Here is a 23996-nt window from a genome sequence, read left to right on the forward strand (position 1 = left end):
TCTTGATGTAAGCCAAGGCCATGGTGTTGTCTGAATTGACTTCTACTATCCTCCCCAAGACAGAGTCCTTGAAGGCTTTCAGTCCCAATGTTGATGTGCCATTTGCTCTCTTCCACTCCCCAAGAGCCTGAGACCTCCCTGCTCCACAGTGTTGCTCCCCATCCTGACTCCGAAGAGTCTGAAAACAACACTAGGTCTGGGTTCTTCCTGAATAGGGAGATTCCTTCCCCTAAAATTGAAGGATCCATCCACCAATGAAGATGTCTCTTGATCTCTGCTGGAATGGGGAAGGAAAAGGAGTCCTCTTGATTCTTTCTGTCCCACACTCTTGAAAGGAAGTGTTGTAGAGGTCTGAGATGCAACCTTCCCAGGGCGACAAACTGCTCGAGCGAGGAGAGGGTGCCCAGCAAACTCATCCAGTCCCTCGCCGAGCACTTCTGTCTCCCCAGGAATTCCTGCACCTTCCCGAGGCACCTGGTCTGCCTTTCTTGAGAGGGAGAAGCCCAAAAAAGAACAGAGTCCAGAACTACCCCCAAATAAAAAATCTTCTGACTGTTCAGTCTGGGACTTCTTGTTGATGATGAGACCCAGTTCCTGGGAAATCATAATAAAAGTCTTCTGTAGGTCCCCCAGACTTTTGCCTCGACCGGGATCTTATCAGCCAGTCGTCCCGGTATAGGGATACTCTTATCCCCTCTTGATGAAGCCATCCCGCCACGTTTGCCATTACTCTGGTGAAAACTTGAGGGGCCGTGTTTTGGCCGAAACAAAGGGCCTTGAATTGGAAGCACTTGGCCTGGACTACAAATCTTAGGAACTCCCTTGAAGTCGGATGGATGGGGATATGAAAGTAAGCATCCTGTAAGTCCACAGACACCATCCAGTCCCCTGGACGTACCGCTGCCAGCACCGACTGAGTCGCCTCCATGGTAAACTTTTGTCTTTTCTACAAAGACGTTCAGTGCGCCGACATCTAGAATGGGTCTCCATCCACCCGAGCTCTTGGGCACCAGAAACATATTTTCATAAAATAAATTTTTTAACATAATTAGTCACTGGTTGTATGAAAACAGCTTTGGTCTCCGACATCCGGCAGAAATTCAAAAACTTGCGGCAATCGCAGATAGAATTGCCAGGTGTACACTAGCGCCCTCACGGGAGACAGGCAGAACCATTCCATACTTAACCAGATCTTCCATGCCCATAGGTCTCGAGAGGGGAGGAGGGTGGGAATAGAAGTTATATAACCAGTTGGTAACTATGTTCAAATATTTATTTTATCATGAAAATATAATTTTTAAACATTAAACTTACCCGCTGGTTATATAAAAATAGCTGATTGACAGCCTTGGTGGAGGGTTAGAGACAGCAACATTGTTGGAATATTACTCAAGAGTTAATTAAAACAAGCTTAAGGGTTCGTACCTGTTAAGGAAGCTGACTTCAATGATTCTCTGCCTCATTATGTCTGCTATCCTTATGAGATCCAGCAGTCCACCTACATCTAAATTCCAGGCTGGCGATTCTTGTTGAAGTCTCAAAAGATACGAGATGATCTTGAAGGTCTATTATTTGAGAGATCTAAATTCCTGTGTCTGAAGACTGCTGCCAGCATACTCCTGTACCCCTTGATGGTCGAGGAGGAAAAGTTGTGTTTTCTTCTAAGGTCTAAGAAGAAATCGGCAATTTGTGTTACAGAGGTACTGGATGAAGAAACTGATTTAGCTCTACACCACTCTAAAAACTTCCCACTTTGACTGATAAACCTTGATGGTAGAAGTCCTCCTTGCTCTAGCGATAGCCTTAGCTGCCTCCTTCGAAAATCCTCTAGATTTTGAGAGAGTGTCTATAGTCTGAAGGCAGTCAGACGTAGAGCTAGGTGGTTTAGATCTTATCTTGCCAAGTGAGGTTTTTTGAGAAGATCTATTCTCAATGGCAGGCTTCTTGGAACGTCCACCATCCATTCCAGTACCTCCGTGAACCACCCTCTTGACAGCCAGAAGGGAGCCACTAACGTTAACCTGGTTCCCTCGTGAGACACTAACTTTTGTAACACCTTGTACAGCACTTTTGAATGGTGGGAACGCGTACACATCCAGGCGAGACCAATCCATCAGGAACGCGTCTGTGTATGTCGCTTCAAGGTTCGGAACTGGAGAGCAATATGTCCCCAGCCTTTTCATTTTTGAGGTCGCGAACAGGTCTGAGTGGACGTCCCCAAATCTGCCAAAATTTCTCGCATACATCCAGATGTAACGTCCACTCCGTGGGAAGAACTTAATTCCTCCTGCTGAGGCTGTCTGCCATCACGTTCTTCTCTCCCTGTATGAATCTTGTAAACAAGGATACCTTTCTTTCTTTTGTCCACACGAGAAGAGTCCTTGCTATTTCATAAAGTGACCTTGAGCGAGTCCCGCCTTGTTTTGCTATGTATGCCAATGCTCTGGTGTTGTCGGCATTGACTTTTACTGCTTTGTTTAACACTAACTTCTCGAAACCTTTGAGAGCCAACGGCTCCTTTAGATTGATGTGGAGGCTCCCCTGTTCCCTTGTCCACAGACCTGAGATTTCAGACTTTCCCAGTGTTGCTCCCCACCCCGAGTCCGAGGCGTCAGAAAACAACACAAGGTCTGGGCTCTTTTGCTCCAATGAGACACCTTCCTGAAGTCTGCTTAGGTTGTTCAACCACCGGAGGCACTTTCTTATCGGTTCCGTAAGGGGAATGCTTTCAGTGTCAAGGCTGTTCTCTTTGTTCCAATGAAAATCGAGATGGAATTGAAGAGGCCGTAGGTTTAGTCTTCCCAGAGAAACAAACTGTTCTAGTGAAGAGAGGGTTCCCAGGAGACTCATTCACTCTCTTACTGAACAGACTTTTTTCTTTGATTTATGACATATTTGTTTTTGATGTTGTTGATAGTTTATTATATGACATGTCTGTTTTGACGTTGTTTCTTATTTTAGAATGATTTATTGTTAATTTGTTCTCTTCATTTATTTATTTCCTTATTTCCTTTCCTCACTGAGCTATTTTTCCCTGTTGGAGCCCCTGGGCTTATAGCATCTTGCTTTTCCAACTAGGGTTGTAGCTTGGATAGTAATAATAATAATAATAATAAAAAGCACAAAGTTTTAGGAGAGCTAGCTGTATCCTTGAAGGCGACGGAAAAGCCTGAAAAGCCAGACTCCAAATCTCCATCCCTAAATAGAGAATCTTCTGGGATGGAATCAATTGGGACTTCAGAGTTCACAAGAAGTCCTAGCTCTTCTGACATACTCAATGTCAGACGCAGATCCTCCAGACAGCGATTGAAAGAGGGAGCTCTTAGGAGCAAATCGTCCAGTTACAAGGAGGCTCTGATACCTCTTGAATGGAGCATACTCGCCACATTCAACATGATCTTTGTGAAGACTAGAGGGGCAGTGCTGAGGCCGAAACACAAGGCCCGAAACTGGAAGACTTCCTTCCTGTACATGAACCTCGGGTAACGCTTGAAACTTTGATGGATCGGGACATGAAAGTAACCATCCTGGAGGTCTAACGAGACCATCCAGTTGCCCTTCTTACTGCTGCAAGCACAGTCTTCAGAGTCTCCATAGAGAACTGCCTTCTGAACGTAGTTGTTGAGGATACTTACGTCCAGGATTGGTCTTTAGGAAGCAGAGTCTTACACCCTTTCCCGCACTTCCTATATGAAGGAGAAGGGTCAGCCATATTGAAAAGTTAAACAGATCAAAAACAAGCAAGGGTCAAAAAAATCCAAGTAATCCAAATCAATAAGTATTCAAGAGAATCCGAAAGCAAAATCCAATAAGCGAAAGCCAATAACCAAAAACAATGTACATCAAGATAACTGTCCAAAATCCAAGGCAGTTAGTGAGTGAATTCCAAACTATGTTGCCAGCAATGCCCGCAGAGAAGATCTGGTGAAGTATGGAATGGTTCTGCCTATCTCCCGTGAAGGTGCTAGTGTACACCTGGCAACTATCTGCGATTGCCGCGAGTTTAATTTCTGCCGGACGTCAGACACTAAAGCTATTTTTATATTACCAGCGGGTAAGTTAAATGTTTAAAAAGGCTATTTAGAACCCTGGGGAAGTTAGTTCCAGGACCGGTTTTATCGCTCCCTTCTCCAGGACCTGGTTCACCAGTTCCAGTAGTGCCCCTTGTTTCACGGCGTTCGAGTACTGCGCCACTAAGGCTAGAGGTGTTCTTGAAAGCGGCGGCTTCCAGAGGGGGATCTTGTACCACTCTCTGATGACCGAGAGGGACCAGACGTCCGCCCCTCTTTCCTTCCAGGCATGCCAAAAATGTGACAGCCTTGCTCCTACCGCTGTCTGGAGGACTTGAGCTTAATTTCTTGGCGTGGGCCCTGAACGACCTTCTGTTCACTCTGCCAGTTTCCTGCCTTCTTCCTCTGAATTCCTATTAGGAGCTCTACCCGGAAAGGGCTGCTGAACTTTCCTCTCCTCCTCCTTCAATGATGACTGAATCACCGGTAAAGCCCTCCTTGCGGAGCGTGACAGGAGGTCTTGCGTAGCCTTTTGCGCCAGCGAAAGGGTAATGTCCCTGACTAAGGACTCTGGGAAAAAGGTGTTCCGAGAGAGGGGCGTATAGGAGCTCTGCCTTCTGCGCGACCGTAACCGCTCTGGACGTGAAGGAACACAATAGAGCCCTCTTCTTTAGAACTCCTGCAGAGAACAGGGAAGCCAAATCGTTTGCCCCATCTCTTAAGAGCCTTATCCATACAGGCCATAATACTGGTTAGGTCTTCTGTGGTTTGTAAGAGTTCTGTTTTCCTGGCCAGTGTACCAAGAGCCCAGTCTAAAAAGCTGAACACTTCGAAGGATCGGAAGATTCCCTTGACGAGGTGGTCTAGCTCCGACAGACCACATCACCTTAGCAGAGTTAAGGGCATGTCTTCTGGAAGAATCTACAATGCCAGAGAAATCCCCCTGGGAGGAGGCAGGTACTCCCAGGCCAAGAGCTTCTCCAGTCTCATACCACATGCCCGCCTTAGATGTCGGGCTGGTGGAAACTAGAAGGTGGTCTTCACTGCTTGCCTCCCCTCCTTCAGACAGTCATCGATCCTAGCGAGAGCCTTCTTAGCCGAGATAGACAGTTTCATCTTGATGAAAGCCGACCGCTTCTTCGTCGTCTTCCTGCTGAACTGCGACTGAGGAGAACGAGGGGCAGCAGGTTTAAACTAAACTCCATACAGCTCGAGGAGGGAGAGAGAGAGAACCTTATAATCAGCAGCCGCATTAGCAGGTTTATCCTCATCCTCCGAAATATCCTCCAAGTCTTGCATTCCTTCCAACTCTGTCTCCCTTTGGGCTGAAAGAACTAAGTCAGAGGTTCCTTTAACATCCCGATTACTTTCAATCCGGCTTACATAAGGATCATTTTCTTCCAGCTGTTCACCTGCATCCGAGGAGAAAAGCAGATCGCCGGATGAGTCCCGTCGGCGAGGACTGGATGCATCCTAACATTGGTAAATGCATGCGTCCTTGCGCCGCGCGCTGGTGACGTCCTGGCGTCAAGCTCTAGAAGCGTCCTTGTGTCGAGAGGAGGATGCGTCCTTGTGTCGAGAGCTGAAGGCGTCCTGACGTCGCGAGATGGAAGTGTCGTGGAGAGGAAGGCTGGATGCGTCCTGACGTCGCAAGCGGGAGACTGAAGCGTCTTGACGACGAGAATCCTAAGCGTCCTGTCATCATCTAGAGGAAGGAGAAACGCAGCGTGACGACGAGAATCCTAAGCGTCCTGTCATCATCTAGAGGAAGGAGAAACGCAGCGTCGAGCGCTTGAATCGCGGCGCATTTCCCTGGGAGAGGAGTGACGTAACCTCTCCACCGCGAGAACGGCGCTGTCTGTCGTCCTGCAAGGGAGAGGAACTCCATTCCCTCTTACTAGCCGGTTTCTTCACTGGTAATTTGTCGTCCTTACGCCGGCCCGACTGGGGGGGGGAGGGCGGCTAAAAGCCTGAACAAGTGACACCAGTTGTTCTTGCATAACTGGTCATGAAAGATTACACAACCGCTGCTGGGTCTCGTGATTCCGAAGGCGAAGGCTGCCAAGTCACGCTGGTAGCAGGAGAAGGCTCTCTCGAGGGTCCCCAGTCACCTGAAGGAAGAGGAGATCCCTCCTTCCTTCCATCTCTAGGTTTAGACCTTTTCGCTGGAGAGGCGTCCCAGTCATCGTCGGAAGGAAAAGGTTCCGGGCTACTTGAAAGGAGATAGTGAGAACGAGTCTGGTCAGCTTGCTGTATCCACCTTCCCTTGGTCGGCCTCGAAGCCTCATACTGCCATCTGCGTCTAGGAGAGGGGCTCGGGGAAGACGCTATCACTTCCGACACGCCTTTTCCGTGGCGGTCACGAGCAGCCTGGTAAATAGCAACAGGATTGCTCGAGGCGACGGCTGACCGAGGATACGTACCTCTCACTCCCTTGCGGCCGTCTACGTACCTTTTCCCTTGGTCCTGGGAGCTTGGTAGAGGTCTAGACCTAGGGGCGTGACAGGCTCGATCAGTCGCCACCTCCACTGCACTTTCACAAGCACTAATTTCACTTGCACTCTAACCTTTCAAGGCTACAAGCTGGTCCTCAAGAGCTTTCATCTCAGCCGCCATCCTGGCGTACTGAGGGTCATCCATAGTTACCATTCCTGTAGAAGGAGCAAGGGCTACTACCTCAGGAGAAGGTTCAACTTCTACAGAAGAATTATTAATGGAGGGGTCAAAAGAAAAGTCTAGGCTAACCTCACTAGCAGAATTCGATTTAGAAGCCCTCCTGACTATCTAATTCTAACTTACGCACATAGCGTTTCATTTCCAACCATTTCTTTTCGTCCAACACCTCACATTCTGTGCACCTTTTATCAAGGGCACACTCAAAATCCCTGCACCCCAAACAAACAGTGCGAGGGTCCACCGAAACTTTCGGTAACCTCACCTTGCATTCCTCATTCACACTAACTCGAAAATATAGTTTATCAGACATCGTAATCAAGAAACAGTCCAAAGAATAAATCACAAAAGCGATTGCCAATCCACAGGTCAGTTTAAGTCACCAAAAAATTTTAAGTCCAATACAGCGACACAGGGAAAGAGCGAAAAACTCCGATGGCAGAGCAATAACTATATCAGTCCAATAGACAGATGATCTGAAGATGAGAAAACGGGAATGATTCCAAGTACCATCCTGTAAGGGTTGTTAACCACCTAACCGGACAACCACCACTCGGCGGTTGCCGCGAGTTTTGAAAAATCTGCCGGACGACAGAGACTATAGCTATAAATATATAACTGCCAGGTAAGTTCTATGTGTAAAAAGAAAGATGATACATGCCCAAGGGCTCCAACTGGGAAAACAGCCATGTGAGGAAGGAAATTAAAGTGTGCCGGAGTGTACCCTCAATCAAGAGTAATTAACCAGAGTGAAATATGTTAAGAGGCTATGGCACTACAGACTAAAGGACGTAAAAGAGGAGAAAAAAAGAGAAAAGAGCTGCAACCAGAGGGATCGTATGTAATACTATCTGGCTGGTCAAATTGAGCCAGACACCAGCTGTAGGATTGACACAGCCAGAATTTTGGCCTACTTACTACATTATGTTAAAGAAGGGAGGGAGAAGAGTAATAAAAATTTCCAAGTGGTTCTCTCTCTACCACTTATGTTCCTCTACAGTATATCCTTAATTTTCGTCGACGTTCTATGGACTAGCAGAAATGTAATTATTGAAGTCTGTTGTAAGTGTTAACAAGCCAAAGAACACCGCTTTTACCTACAGTTATTTTTAACGATTTGTCACAAATTGCAATATCCAAATTTATCCAGGCATCAAAAATATGCCCTTTTGAGATTAATTTCCTGGGCTGGGTATTATGAAAAAGCTACATTCTGAGGATGTGAATCTCAAATAGGTGCAAGGTAGACACCAGACCAAGTTTGAATATTCTAGGTTTTGGTTAGGAAGAGGTGGCGCATGGTAAAGTCAAGACAACTCGGGATATGAGAATTAACTTCTGGTCAATCCAAAAGGTAGCCAGTTCACCAAATCTTGCTCACAAGTCTAAAGCTATAAGATTTACGGTTTTGTCAAAAGTTTTGCAGAGATCAAGGAATTACTTATCCAAAAACTCAAGCACCCTATCTAGAAACAAAGATCAAGAATTGGTGAAGGGGGTCTATCTAAGCAACAGTAAAGATTGGGTGGTCTTAAACTCTAGATTCACGCCCAATCCACGCCCAATGCATGCTAGAGAGGTTCTCTTAATGGTGATATATATGAAAAGATGGTTTATGGATCAGAAAGGAAGCCTATAAGTCACAAGTTATTCCTAGGAAAAGCAAAGTAATCCTTCTCTATGATACAGAAAATCCAAACATGAATATTCTGGGTCAGAAAGGAAGCAAAGATAATCAGACTTCCTTCTTTCTGATAAAACCGCGCAGACTAAAGCAGGTGTATTCTTCAGTCTCTGATGCTTAAGCAGTGGGTACCATGGGCTGTTTGGCAAAAGTAGAGCTATTAGCATAGTTGTTCCTGTACAATATAACAAGCTTTCGAAATCAAACTGAAGGAAACTGAGAATGAGCACCATCTCTTCCATCCAGATTCACAACTTCTGTTGCCAATGCTTGAGACACATTTAGGGCTACATATGGTAGCAAGTTTATTGTTTTCCTTTGATGCAAATGGGTATAGTTGGAGAACCGGGAACTCTTAGAACCTCCAAAATAGAATACGGGTCCAAGGCCCAGTCTATACACAGGATGTCAGTCTGTATAGTGAACCATAGATGGAATAGCAAGAGGAACACTTATCTTCTGAAAAAAATCAGAAGGGTTAGTCTCGCTTAAGAATTCTCTAGCAGGTTTCCCCCCTCTCCCACTTTGACTATGAAAATCTTAAATGAGTGTTCCTTCTTGAAACTCTCTTCAACATGAGGAAAACCATACTCAGTTCCAACACTTAAGTTGGATGCTGCAAACTAAGGGAACCATTCCTACACTAGGATCTCCCCTGAATAACCTCCCCAACCTAACCAGGACAAGTCTGTATGAAGGTTCATTGACATCTGGGAGGGACCAATAAGACTAACATGGATAATTGTTTATAACTACAAGGAAAATGAGAACTTTTAGAAACTCATCCCATTTCACTTTTCCACACCCAACTTTTTATATTTTTCAACCTCGTCTTATCACAGACCTAATTCTTTAGAGTGAAGCTTTTGCTAGGCTTAATGTCCTCCCCATACTTCCTTAAGAGACCCAGCCACCGAAATATCCTTGTATGTATTCGACGCTAATTTCTAATGTTAATATATTCCAATTATCTAAATTAGCTATGACCTGAACTACCTGCAACAGAAATTTGACCATTACCTTGCTAGCTTTTTAAACACTCTTGGGAGGATATTTTGGCCAAATTACATTGCTTTGAACCAGTATACCCCCATCCTGATCCAAAACCCTGGGTAAGGTCAGAAGAGGTGAGCACTGAAGACAAGCCAAAAACTGTCTTTTTAGAACTATAGCAAATGTCCATGACACTTAAGAGAGTAATAATTGACAGAGCTGGAGGATTGTAATCATTGAAAGAAGTCTCACCTGTGTGAGAAGTCTACAATGTTTTTTTTTTTTTGGTGCGCTAATGTCTGCCCTGGAATTTAAGAAACCTTGACTGGCTTTTCGCAACTTCTTGCTTACCAAGTCTAGTTCCAGGGTTCTGGTCTGGCAATATCTGTGAAAGGGAGAATTTGACATCCATGACCAACAGACTCCTATGAGAACTCTGCACCCACGGAGTTTAGATTTTCCAAAAAATGCTTCCTGCCAATCCAAAGCACCTCCTTACAGAGATCCTTTGCCTCCACAGGACTTAAAAGGCCCCTCAGTTTCCCTCTTACTTTCTCCAATGGCTCCTCTATAGCCCATAATAACTGGCAACTAGATTGGGCCTCACCTTGGGCAAAACATTTGCTACCCATTTTCCTTTAGGAACCTCTGGGATAGGTAGTTTTAGGATGGGAAATAGTAGCTGGTCTACAGGTTGCCTTTAAGACTGCTGCTAGTTAAAAAGGCTGCAGTATCATGATAAGAAGCCTCTATTAGGAAAGGTCTAAAACCTTTCCTCAATTCCCTGGAAGTGAAGGGGACAATATGTCTGCTTTGATTTTATATTTCCTCTAGGGCTTTGGGAAAGATTTGCATGAAGGATTAATATACAGGAATTACTACTTTTTCCAGATCTAATAGTGCCTCACCTGGTAATTCTTAAAATTCTGCCAAGCCTCACAGACAGGTTTACACTGTGGCTTTATTACCAGAGGTAGCCATCTGGGATACCCCGATAGCTCCTACTTCCAAAAAGCCACTAAAGTGTTAAAAAAGGTCTGCCAGGCCCTGAATTCTGCAGTCCTAAAATGATCTGTGATGAAAGGAAATTGCCAAATTGACTGGTAGCTACCCGAGTGGGTCATTCTTTGGGAAGCAAAACTGTTCTACGAATCTAAAAATTTTTATGTCTCCACAAGGGGCTACAATTTGGGCCATGTAAAAATCTCCCTGCAACACCTTCATACATTATCTCTCTGCAACACCTTCATTAAATGATGCCAATTTCACCATTTTGGATACATTTTTTCAGCCTGGACGTATCATTCAGACCACAAACTCATCTAGCAAACTCTCTAGATGAAAAAATTCGCATCTGACAATACTGCCTCAACCTAGGTATTCAAACTTATACAGGGTCAGAACAACCTCCTCAGTGGTTAGTTGGAGCCATTCAAAGATATGGATTTTTGACCCTCCATTGCAATTCTATAAATACAGAAAGATCCTCAAATTCAATGTCCTCGAATGGCAGGTCCGTATACTTGTGCCAAAAAGTTTCAGGCCAAATGGCACATCCATCACAGAATCACCAAGAGTTTCCTACAAAATTTGCCTCTTCTACATCAGTACCCAGGCCCATGTTGCTCCACCCAATACCGAGCATTCAATACAGTATTTAAAAGCAAAGTTAGAGAGCCCACTGGAACCTTCCTAGGAAACTGGTAACCCAAGGCCCAGCAACACAAGTCTCCAGACTGGAAGAAAAAAAAAAAAGCTTAAACCATCAAGCATGTAGTTTCACCCCAGCTGTCTACTGAGATAACACTGATCCATGGATGGGAAGACATACAAATGCAGTTAGAATAAAATATTTCTTGATATTTTAAGGCAGAAAATCTGATACACCATTAGCTTTAGGACTTTGGCTACATAGAAATAAAAGAAAATGTGTCTAAAACTAACCTTCATCCAAGTAATGAACTCTCGGAAGAGTTTTACCACCTCCAATTGGCAATTCAACATAATTTGGTTTGAAAGGATAGCCTGTAGAAGCCAGGTCTTTAAAATTCTCATCTGGTGTACGGACAACAATCGGGGTAGTTCTTTGGAAGACAATGCAGTAAATAAATCCGAAGACTTTCTTCATGAAACAGAGTCCCTGTAGGACAAGTATGACTACTGGGAAGAGTAGAAGGCGCTTTACATACCTATTCATGTTTTTCATTTTCAAACTAATCTGAAAAATTAAGGAAAATTTTTATTAGTACAGTATTACTATTATTACTTTACATTAATTTGAAATAAACTACAGTATGTATACCAATATTCAGTGGGCAATTTAAAGAAAACTTAATGTTCAATCTCCAGTTGCAGGTACTTTTAACTCTACAGAACAAAAATAGGTAAAACATGGAAAATTGCAGTTAAAGCCTCTTATGTACTATAATTTAGTAAACTTTTGTCCAATTGTTAAGGATTCAAAATTAAAAAGGGCCATGAAAATAAGATTTTGTATTAAAAATTTTAAAAATCAAAATTTTCAAATCTGTATCAGCCTACAAATCTGTTTAAAAATTAATCAGGATGACAAGAAGGTTTTAAAAGAAAACTCTCTAGTTTTCAATCTCAAAAACTATTCTTTCCCCACTGATCCAAAATCAAGCAGTTTATATCTTCAATAAGATTATTACAACTTCAGTTTTCGTAAAATTAAAACCTACCAAAGTTTAAATTTTAACTGCTTCCTCACCCCAAAACTAACAGTACAGTAAATTTCTTAAATACATACCAGCAGTACCATTCCAGAAGCAATTTATATACTTTACCTAAAATAAATTAGTTATGAGGCCCAAAATTTAATAAGCTTAGATACTAACCTAGTAGCAAGCGTTCTATCAAAAGATTTTCGCCACAAAAAAATAACCTCCAAGTACAATGTTTAAAAAACCTGTATTTCGATGGTTTGCGTTACTAGATCCTGAATAAAACTGCAGGTTTATGCTACAACCAAAAAGAGTGCATTGTCAACAAGCTGAAGATTAGATTTGGTGGGATTTAGATGAGATAAAGTGCTATTTTTGGAGAAGTGGGTTATTTAGTCTTTGGAGAGGCTTGTGGTCCCCAGACAATGATCTTCCACATTAACTTATTGATATTCTTTGTGTCAGTTTGCTTTGTAAGTCAAGAGTATAATTTAAATCTTAAGTTAATATGCATTACTTCCAGCCAAAGCCTATGTACTAGTGCTGATAAGGTCATTTAAGAGTTGTGATGACAAGTGATGCAATAAGAGTACATGAAAACACTTTGAATTTATGAATTAATACCAAGAGGATTGACCTCAATAATAAAAATGTTAGGCTTGAAAATTTAGAGTATCAATAATGCATCTCAAACTTGCAAAGGATTTGCTATAATCTTTAGACCATTACATTCTAATGTACCCTACATTAAAAAAATGTTAAAGTGCCACTCATTAAAACACTGCAAGCAATTAAAGCTCAAATTTCAATGAGGGGGATCCCACCAGATAAAGATAGGTTTTATGCCTACCTGAACTGTATACAAATTTGAGTAAGTTCAGCTTTTAAGAATAAAATTAAAATTTTCACGCTTTGAAAAGTAAGCGTACCAAAACAAGTTTTTACCGATGGCTATCAACTCAAAATTTAGAAATAAATCAGCAATATAAATTTGCTACATACAGTAGGATTCATCCCTAAGGATTAAAGCACATCAACGGACTTTCAGACCAAATTCTACTTTTAAAACTTAAGCTTCGAGCTAAACTTCAGGATAGCTCATGTTATTTACCAGTGAATGAATTTATTGAAATCATAAAATATCTAAAGTTAAGGAAATCTGAAAAATTAGTCAAATACATATGATATTTAATAAAAGTACCTAAAAGACCTAAGTTATCAAAGAATAAGAAATGGGTCTTGATGAAAGACGCCAATCAATTTCTAAAACTAACTAATTTATACAAACAAGTGTCCTTTAATAGTGTGATTTCAAAGGTGGAAAACTTAAAAACATAAGGAGTTTGTAGTTACCGCCAGGCCACAAGGAAGCACCAGCCCACCGAGTAGCCACTTTGACCTACACCTATAGTTTGTGGGGTGGATGAGACAGGAAGTAAAATTAAATGGTACAAGTTTGTAGACTACTGTATAGTTAAAAAATATATAAAACTTAAAATTTGAGATTTGTTACTACATTAATAAAACTAATCATCCTTTAATAGGAGACTTGAGGATATCCTTAGGTTGGAAGAATGAATAGGAGATTTATCCTTAGGTGTGAGAAAGACCTATCACCAAACTGGCAAGCTAAAATCCCAAAAGTCTAAGCACTCAAGACTACTTGTGAGCAAAGCAAATCACTACTCCAATCCACTTTGGTACAATTCTTAGGCTGGAGGCTAAAAGTTTTCTAATAAGCTGTAACTGAAGCATTTTTATTATTGCAGCATACCATATCAAATGGCAGGTAATAACTTGCAGGGTTTACATTTATGTCCATCCTTCCCTAATAATAGGGGAATTATTGATTTTACTCTATAAGAAATTGATTAGAGAAAAAAATTAATATGCATTCCAGCAACAATAGTAAGACTGCTGCACTCCATAGATGGCACAACCACTATCTCAGATGCTTTGCCTCTTGTTCAGTGTTATCTAGGTTCGCTACACTACACGCTACACGTTGAGCAGCAACATCCGTTATATGGTAAAGGAATCCTGCAAGTAGTGAGCAGTCAAAGTGGTCAGAGGACACCTGACACTTGCTCTTAATGCATTCTCTCCAGAAAAAGTTCTGAAAACCTATTATTGCTTTCACTCCCTTTACCTCGTGCCTATGCTTGTCCCTCCTCCATGTCTTATGAAGATGTCATCGATTATGACTTCATGAAGCCAGAAAGAATAACTACTGAATTCTGTAACCTCCATCTTAAAGGCTGGGGCCTTTTTAAGTAGCATCCTAATACCCACATAAGCCAAAGTTGCAAATCATTGGATTATATTATTTATCCTAGGAGGAAAAATTAAGAGTCACTATTTGAATAGACTTCTCAGAGTTGGTAATCAAATAAGACTAGTAATCGTTGGGCTGGAAGATACTGGTGATCAAGGATCTGTGAACTATCCTTTGGTCAGGCAATCCTGTCTTCTGAAGAAAATCTTTTATCTTTAAAAACTAATAATATCACGGTCATTCCTTCTCATTGCGTGTTTTACCACACTTATCATAGCTACCTTTAATGGAGTTGAACATATTTTTAGCCAGGAAAGTGTGGTTTATTCTTAAAACACTTAATAGACTCCTAAATATCAGCCAATAATTGTGGTTGGAAAATTAAAAGTTATGTATCAATCTGCATCACATACTAACAGTTTGCAATGTTGAGTTCAAACATATTTAACCTGGTCCAATCTCAATTTCTTTCCAAACTTAAACTATTCTAAATTGCATTTTTGTAAAATAAAAATGCAGCTTTAAAAATTAAAATAACACATTATTACTTGCTAAGCTACAACCATAGTTGAAAAAGCAGGATGCTAAAAACCCAACGCCTCAAACAGGGAAAGTATCCTAGTGAGGAAAGTAAACATGGAAATAAACAAACAAGAGACTTAATGAACAATCAACAGAAGATATTAAAAAATGAATATTAAAATATTTAAAAACTAAAAACTTCAAAAAACTGATTTGAAAGCCAGCCATGATTAAAAAATAGAAATGCTATGCATGTCAAATTTTGTACAGTACTTCCTTTAATGTGCTACTAAAATTGCAAAATATAAGACTTCTGTAATCTGTATTAGTATAGAAAATACTATGTGCAGCTTTCCTAGAAACATTAAATTTGAACCATAAGTTTAGATATTAAATTCTGTATTGAAGGAATCAAAAGTACAGACTAAAATAAGATGTTCTGTTTAATGCAAGTTTGCATAAAATTTGTTGTGTGCAGTAGTGCAATATATAGTTAAAGTACACTACAACATGTTAAGTATACAAAATTTTTTGTACCGACCCTGCAGTTTGGCAGTTATCAGCACATTTATACGAGGTTGGGAGTCTGTGTTCAAAATTAGAAAAACGTCCTAACTAAACTTAGTTGTGTTGGGTAGGGTAGAGAACCTTAGGTTACGTGGTTTACATCTAAAATGTGGTTTTCCAGTCATGATAAAATTTCATGACCAGGACTGAGAAAAATTATAATTACACAAAATCTTATAACAAAATGTAGTAAATAATGTGCTTTCACAGAATTTGACTTTTACTTCAATAGCAAATAAACCTAAAACCTGTTATACCATCCAAGAACTGTGATATTTTCTAGAAATCTAATGGTTTTTGCTCCGCCGTGCGATAGCTTTACTCACTTGAAAAGAAAAATCAAGCTCCTAAGTACTGCCAGGCAGTACATACAGAGGTACACATGCTAAGTGCAATATCCTTAGTTTTTCCGAAACTGTTTCACTCCTGGCAAAGTAACAATCTTAAATTTTAAGATTACCTTAATTTCTTTTAAAGACCCGATAAACAACACCGTAAATATAATCGGTATTATCAAGTAATAAAATTTACGCCAGTCCTAACCATCTCAATATTGTCAAATTTAATTTATTGGAAAGTTTCTTTTAAAAGAGGTCCATTGTCTCTGAACATTGCCTTATTACCTACCATAGCGCAATTTTAGAAGCTCAGTTAAGTCAAGACTTTAGATACACCAGTTAGCTGCATTTCCTGAACATTTAAAACTTACTTCCGATGAGCTACTACTACTATCCTTACAAGTACAGTAGTAGTATTGTAAACTGCGATCTCTTAATCCTCTTTTAGAACATTAAAGACATTCTGAAGATTAAAGAAATACTGTACCTATTGATATGACAGATCAGAGATACAATAATATGCTATAATTAAAAGTTTTGACATCGCAGCTTTGGAAGTCTCTACTATTCCCGTTTGGTTAGCGGTGTCCCCACATGATCCTTTTCAAATCATATTTTACAATATCTTATTTCCCCTAACCATAGTAGTAGTATTGTGAACTACGCTCTCAATCCTATCAAGTACACCAAAGACATTTTGAAGGATTAAAGAAATTTTGTACCTATTGACAGAGAAAATCTGGTATAATTTCGTTTTGATATCGCAATAAGTAAGTAATCGCAGCTTTGGAGGTTTAAACCGATACTGTTTGAGCTGTATCCCCACTCCACAACACCAACACTTACTCTACTGGTCTTGGGGCCACTTGGTGACCCATGACCGCTCTTGATAAGAGTATTCCAATCTCATCTGTCCTGTGCCACAGTCATCCAATCTATAGAGAGTTCAATCCCTTCGGCTATAATTCTTCTTCTAAACAGCTCCTCCAATCTTTTCTTGGTCGTCCTGGCTCGTCCAGGAGGTTTACGTTCAACTACATATACTAAGACCATTCTTGGCATTCTTTCCTCATTCATTCTTGCAACATGCCCTGCCAACTGCATTTTCTCCCCTTAACAAAGAGACTTATATGTGGTAGTTTTGTCCGTTCTCTTAACTCCCAGTTATGTCTCCTCCTCCATTCTTATCTTTGTCGTATTCTGATCCCACAATGGTCCTTAATACTTTCTCAAAAACTTCCAATCTTTTTCTAGCTCTTTTGTCAATGACCATGCTTCACTTGCCTCATTATTGTATTGTACACAAAATTTTGTCTTCTGGTATTTATTTTTTGAGAAGTGCTAACTAGAGGCACATGTTCGCAGATAAAATTCTTTAATTTATCTCCTCTTATAAATTTCCATCTCTAGCTATTTTCAGCCCTTTCTACCACTTCAATTTCCATTCCATCAATGTTGAAGTTTCCAACCATCTCTTGTCTTCTAGCTATTTCCATGACTATTTTTTCTCTATTTCTAGCCCTACTCTTTCTGCTGTTCCTCTAAAGATATGTTAATCTTTCCGTATCCCTCAGATCTTCCGTCACTATCTATATCATCTGCATACCCTTGGCAGCTAACGGTCACTTCCTTATACTTTATCCCCTCTGATCTGCCTGTGATCGTTCTTGCTACTTTTTCAATCATGATATTGAACATGGGTGACAATATACATACCTGCTTCAGCCCGTTCTTTATATCTATTGGCGATTTTTTTTTCTTTTCCATTCTTAGAGCATTTTGATTTCTGTACCAGGCTTGCGTCATTCTGATTAATTTATGCGGTATACCCATTTCCCTCATGATGCTCCACACTGATGATCGGTGAATGCTGTCATATGCTTGTTTAAAATCAATGAAGAGATGTACTTCATATTTATTGTGATACTAGAAATTTTAAAGTGTCGTATAGTGAAAAGCTGGTCTGTTGTTGACCTCTTCCTAAAAGAACTTTATATTCCACACATCTTTAAAAAATATTTTAAAATATTTTCCCTACCCATTAAAACTATAATAAGAACGGTTTTTATTGAATGCAAACTTTTAAAATATTTAAAACTGTCTAGTTATCGGCGGCTGGCTGGGAATCCTTCCCCAAGGCCTTTCACCAGTACAGTAGTAAGCCACCTTGCCCTTCACCTGGGAATTGCGGGGCGGTTGACACTGCCAATGTGACCTAAAGTATTCAGTTTTGTATAGTAAAGAAAAATGCAATACTTAAATATTTGTTCCTACATCAATAAAAACCTTCCTCCCCTAATAGGAGACTTCAGAGTCGCTGATAAACTTATTCTTGTTAAGACAATTTGACATTGAGTACCCTACAGTATAAGGAGTACTGTATTTAAAGAAATTATTTAAATTTCTATCCATCTACTTTGCAAAGATAATGGGGGAGATTTTGTGCAATAGATAGTATCTGTACCTGAATAGTGTAAAGGGGCAGAGAAAGGGTAAAGTAACACAAGGAGGTCAATATATGTAGTTACCCTAAGTTCTCTAGTCAGTACCGATTATTTACACAGATTATTAAATTCCACTTTATTTCTTGTTTTCATCACTGACCATTATCATTATTATTATTACTAGCCAAGCTACAACCCTAGTTGGAAAAGCAAGATGCTATAAGCTCAAGGGCTCCGACATAGAAAAAATAGCCCAGTGCGGAAAGAAAACAAGGAAATAAACGATACAAGTAATGGAAAAAATATGATTTAAAAAAAAAATCAGTCTATTTTTCACACTTCGCAAGCATATCCTCTGATAACCTGATTTTCGCGTATTGACGTTAATGCCTACTCTGCCACTTCCTCTGATAACCTGATTTTCGCGTATTGACGTTAATGCCTACTCTGCCACTTATCTCGTATATCGCTACTTTCAACGTAACTAGTATTTCATTTAAGTCTTCATAACTTTTCTCTGACCTCTCATTCCTTTTGTTAGTCTTCCAAGTTCGTAAAAAAAAAAAAAAAAAAAAAAAAAAAAAAAAAAAAAAAAAACAGAAATCAAACTATCTAATTTCTTTGCCGTTTTTTTTCTTTTTCTTTTTTGGCGTAATGTGTCAACTATGTAACTATCACCACAGTTTTTTTTTATATAGATAAAAAACAATGCAGTTGTATATTACATGAATCTGACTCCATGAAGTCTTACTTTTTGTGACTATTTGCAGCTAAAGGAGACTTGCATCAAATCAACGTTTGTAAAAACCAACCGAAACATAACATTTCAAAGATTCATTAATAGACGACATGCTAGTTTCCGGTGAACTCTTAAGATTGTCTTCTGGAATACTGAATGTTGTTCTTTATGGATGAACTTTGTTTTCCTCCTAGTATTAGGAAATCTAAAAGCTAAACAAGTTTTGGGCTTTTTCATATGAAAAAGCAACTGAAGTAATGGAATTAAAACATGGGCAAGTCAAGTTAATGGATTTTGACACTTCGCACCATCCGTGGCTGGTTTAGTGAATATTATTATTATTATTATTATTATTATTATTATTATTATTATTATTATTATTATTATTATTATTATTATCAGCCAAGCTACAACCCCAGCTGGAAAAGCAAGATGATATAAGCCCAAGGGCTCCAATAGGGAAAAATAGCCCAGTGAGGAAAGGAAATAAGGAAATAAATGATGAGAACAAGTTAACAATAAATCATTCTAAAACAGTAACAACGTCAAAACAGCTATGTCCCATATAAACTATTAACAACGTCAAAAACAGATATGTCCCATATAAACTATTAACGTCAAAAACAGATATGTCATATATATAAACTATAAATAGACTCATGTCAGCCTGGTCTACATAAAAAAATTTGCTCCAACTTCGAACTTTTCGAAGTTCTACTGATTCAACTACCCGATTAGGAAGATCATTCCACAACTTGGTAACAGCTGGAATAAAACTTCTAGAATACTGTGTAATATTGAGCCTCATGATGGAGAAGGCCTGGCTAATAGAATTAACTGCCTGTCTGGTATTACGAAACAGGATAGAATTGTCCAGGGAGATCTGAATGTAAAGGATGGTCATGATTATGAAAAATCTAATGCAACATGCATAATGAACAATTGAACGACGGTGCCAAACATTATCTAGATCAGCAATGAGAAATTTAATAGACCGTAAGTTTCTGTCCAACAAATTAAGGTGAGAATCAGCAGCTGAACACCAGACAGGAGAACAATACCCAAAACAAGGTAGAATAAAAGAATTGAAACTTCAGAATAGATTGATCACCGAAAATCTTTAAGTCTTTCTCAATAAGCCAATTTATTTTGCAATTGAAGACCTAATGTGTTTCTCAAAAGTAAATTTGCTGTCGAGAATTCACACCTAAAATTTTAAGAGACAAATTTAAAGTAACATTATCAATACTGAGATACGGATGTTTGAGGAGCCACCGTCCTTGGCCTACTTACAATCTTACTGTGAGTTTTGTTAGGATTCAACTTCATACCCCATAATTTAGCTAAATCTTTATTAAGGGATACACCAACCCGGGATCTACATTCAGGGGATGGAATTGATGCAAAGAGTAGCATCATCTGCATATGCAACAAGCTAGTTTTCTAGGCCAAACCACATATGTGTATATAGTATGAAAAGTAATGGGCCAAGAACACTACCCTGCGGAAAACCGGATATCGCATTCCTATACTCGCTATGGTGCCCATCAACAACAACTCTTTGAGGTCTATTACTTAAAAAATCAATAATAACGCGAAGAAACGACCCACCCACTCCCAACTGTTTGAGTTTGAAAATAAGGGCCTCATGATTAACACAGTCAAAGGCAGCAGTAAAATCAAGGCCAATCATACGAACTTCCTGGCCACAATCAAGGGATTTCTGTACAGCATTAGAGATTGTAAGAAGGGCAAATCATGCTCCAAGGCCTTTACGAAAACCAAATTGCAAACTAGGGAGTAGATGATTACCTTCAGCAAACCCATTAAGACGTTTAGCCAGAAGACTCACAATTTTTTTGATATGGGAGTTATGGAAATTGGGTGGTAATCAGTGGGACGTGAGCTACCACAAACATTTACATAGAGTAACATTACCAACAAAGACTATATACTGAAGGTATATAGTCTTTGATTACCAATCCTCCAATAAGTGCTAAAAGCTCCTCTTCTTGCTAACTTGCGCAAAATAACTTTGGAGCTAAGAAATCTGCTGTCTTTATAAAAAAAAAAACAATGGATAAAACCATTTGGGTCTACACCTCCATAAGCATCAAGGTCCATCTACAGAGCTTTAATTTCACGAGATCAAAAAGCTAAACTAGTTAGTTTAGCCTCAGGAAAACATGAATGAGGAAGTTCAAGTTTTTCATTACTCTGTTTACTGTCAAAAACATCAGCCAAAAGGGTTACATTTTCCTTTGGACAGTGAGAGACTGAGCCAACTGGTTTAAGTAAAAGAGGAACTGTTGCATCTACACCAAAGAGTGCAGATTTAAGGGTAGACCACCATTTATGTTCCTGAGTTGTACCAGAAAGGGTTTCTTTTATGGTTAAATTGTACTCCTTTTCAGTTGAGGAATAAACTCTGAGCAAAAGCTCGAAGCCGAGTATAGTTATTCCAGGTCAAATCTGATCTGTTACCCGTCCTAAGATGATAGGCCTCCTGCTTCTCCAAATAAGCAGGTCTACAATCATTGAACCACCGTAACCACGGTTTGTCCTTCACTCTGTACCTTAGCACACTAGAAGGGATACGCCTATCAATTATGTTGACTATATTCTCATTCAAAGGGACAACAGGATCTACATACTATATAATTGTGACCAATTCAAGCACAAAATATCATGCAAAACCCCATTCCAGTCTGCTTGGGATTATATATAATTTTACAAGAGTATGATACATCAGGGACAGGCTGCTCAGTCTAAACTACTATTGAAATCAAGGCATGATCAGATGTCCCGACTGGAGTCGGTGTATACGAGGTCCAAACAATTACCAGACCTGAGGGTAGCTTCATTTATGATTTGCTCACAGCCTGATTCAGAGGAAAAGTAAAGCTCTTAAGCTATGGCGATCGGTAGGAGAGATAGAACTTAACCACTCCCTATGGTGAGAATTAAAATCACCAACAAATACAAAAGCCTTTCTATCATCTTTTATCTTAGCCATAATGGTAAGAAGACAATCTAAGATAAAATCATCCATGTCTGGATCCCGGTAGATCGAACAAATGAAAGTTGTTATGCCTGCCACAAACTCTTATTACCTGAATCTCAAGACATCCACATTGATAGCAGGACTTATGAGAAGCTGGGTACTCAGTCCTAATATACACAGCCATTACCCTGGCCCTAGAGATGGCATCACGTTTCAACATTATTGGCTTCTTAAAACCAGTTATAAGGAGCTCAGATGAGTGCCTCGTATTAGAAGCCAGAGTTTCTGAGCACAAAAGAATATACTATCTGGACGCAACTGTAAGGTCTTGAATATCTGCATGAAGACCACGAATATTGCAATACATTAGACGACATTGACGAAATCTAGGACGTACTGGTCCGGGATTTCGCTCAATGTCTCCAGACAGCATAAGAATTAATAGGGGAAAAAAAAAAAAAAAAAAAAAAACTAGATTAACAAGAATTGTAACAAAAACTATGTACAGAATTATAGGCCTACAACTTTTGACATTGCTTGAATGAGGTCACTGACGTCACTTTACTGCCCCTTCTTTCAATTTAAACTAAGGCCACTATACTTAATTTTTTAAATGAAGCATTTGTACAGACTCGCAGCGGTGCCATTTTAGCGCTGAAAAGTTTCCTGTTACCCGATTGGTTAGAATTATCTTGTCAAACCAATCTACGATCAGGAACCTTTTCCCAGCGAAAAAGGTACCCCTCAGAGTCGATGCAAATTTGCCTCACTAAAAAGAATTGACTATAGTCTACCCGTCACCTGGCGACCAGCTATGTTTACTTTGTTAAGGAACGGCCGTTTCAATTTAACGGACATTACTTCGAGTTTGGATCAAGTGTTATAATAAATATAGGTGTCCATATGTGGCTATAAATTAAGGAGAGCATAACATTTTCACCCGATTGAAACTGAAAAAAAAAAAAAAAAAAAAAAAAAAAAAAAAAAAAAGCAATTGGGGCAGGCCTAGCCCTATAATGAGGAACTACTACTCCCGATAATATGTCGAGGTGGTGATAACACCACAAACTCGAACATGGACAAATACAACATCCATCAAAAAGCTTAGACCAATTATGGATACAGCGTATGAACGATGTTAAGTCTACGATTACTTTCCTTCAAACCTATTTTTGAGAGACCTTCGATGCTCTATAGAAAATTGAAAAGTACACTTTTCCATTCCAAAACCTAACCAATAGATCTAGAATAAGATTTACACTCTACGGTTAAATCAATATAACGCAACTAAACAGTTACCACTACATACCGTACGCAGTAAAATTTGAAAAAAAATCAATTATAGACGTTGCCACTGCTATAAAAGTAAAGATAGCCAGGCATTAGCACGATTTCCGACAAACAATTTCCCCAAGTCAGGTTTAATTCTATTAGCATACCAAATTACCAATTGAAAACTAACTTGCATCACGGTTCACATCTTGGAAACAAATTCCTTTGAATTCTACAAGACACCCAACGTGTAACCGAGATGACCATGTGCATTTCCATGCAATTCCCCAAACTCTGAAACCGACTACAACCAACTACATGAGTTGAAATAATCTTGTTTAAAAGTGTTTAACCAAAGAAAAAACAAATTAAAAACGTATATACGGTGGTTGTGGACCTTGCAGAAAATTAACCTTCTTTCCTGAAAACACAATACAAAACACCTTACCTTTACCAAAAACGAGTGTGATCTTAACCAGACTGCCGACAAGGAGAGAACTGACCAAGGATCCGAGCAACAACAAACTGACTTTGCTTTCGAGTATGTGGTCTTTCAGTTACTTACCTCCCAACTACCACCACTGTGATCTAAACAATTTGACCAGTAGTTTGAACAGTTTCTATTGACTGTTTGGCCATAATCAGGTCGTATTACAGTTTTTGTTTGTGTATAGGAACAGAATTTCTGAGAGAGAACAATATCAATATATAAGTCATGAGTAGATAATTGCCTACAAGATTGACATTTCTTATTGGGGTTAAACTAATTACATTACGAGCATCTATATTAT

The 23996-nt window shown here is 39.7% G+C and overlaps 2 protein-coding genes across 4 annotated transcripts in view; both read right to left on the bottom strand.

Moving 5' to 3' along the window:
* The window catches only part of LOC137656214 (haloalkane dehalogenase-like), a 29705-nt gene extending 5938 nt beyond the window's left edge, over nucleotides 1-23767 (bottom strand). The window contains exons 1-2 of one of the 3 annotated variants that reach the window (XM_068390392.1): nucleotides 23654-23767; nucleotides 11305-11578 (exon numbers count right to left, since the gene is read on the bottom strand). In XM_068390392.1, the coding sequence (XP_068246493.1) occupies nucleotides 11305-11566 (262 nt within the window). In that variant the 5' untranslated portion in view covers nucleotides 11567-11578; nucleotides 23654-23767. Of the gene's footprint in view, nucleotides 1-11304; nucleotides 11579-16035; nucleotides 16060-23653 lie in introns of those variants that run through there. The other 2 variants (XM_068390393.1, XM_068390386.1) reach the window with 2 other exon arrangements.
* LOC137656205 (BTB/POZ domain-containing protein 1-like) overlaps nucleotides 1-23996 on the bottom strand; it is a 406727-nt gene that overhangs the window by 117556 nt on the left and 265175 nt on the right. The window lies entirely within an intron of this gene.

The sequence above is a fragment of the Palaemon carinicauda genome, chromosome 1 (assembly GCF_036898095.1).
Source record: "Palaemon carinicauda isolate YSFRI2023 chromosome 1, ASM3689809v2, whole genome shotgun sequence".
NCBI classification, from domain to species: domain Eukaryota; kingdom Metazoa; phylum Arthropoda; class Malacostraca; order Decapoda; family Palaemonidae; genus Palaemon; species Palaemon carinicauda.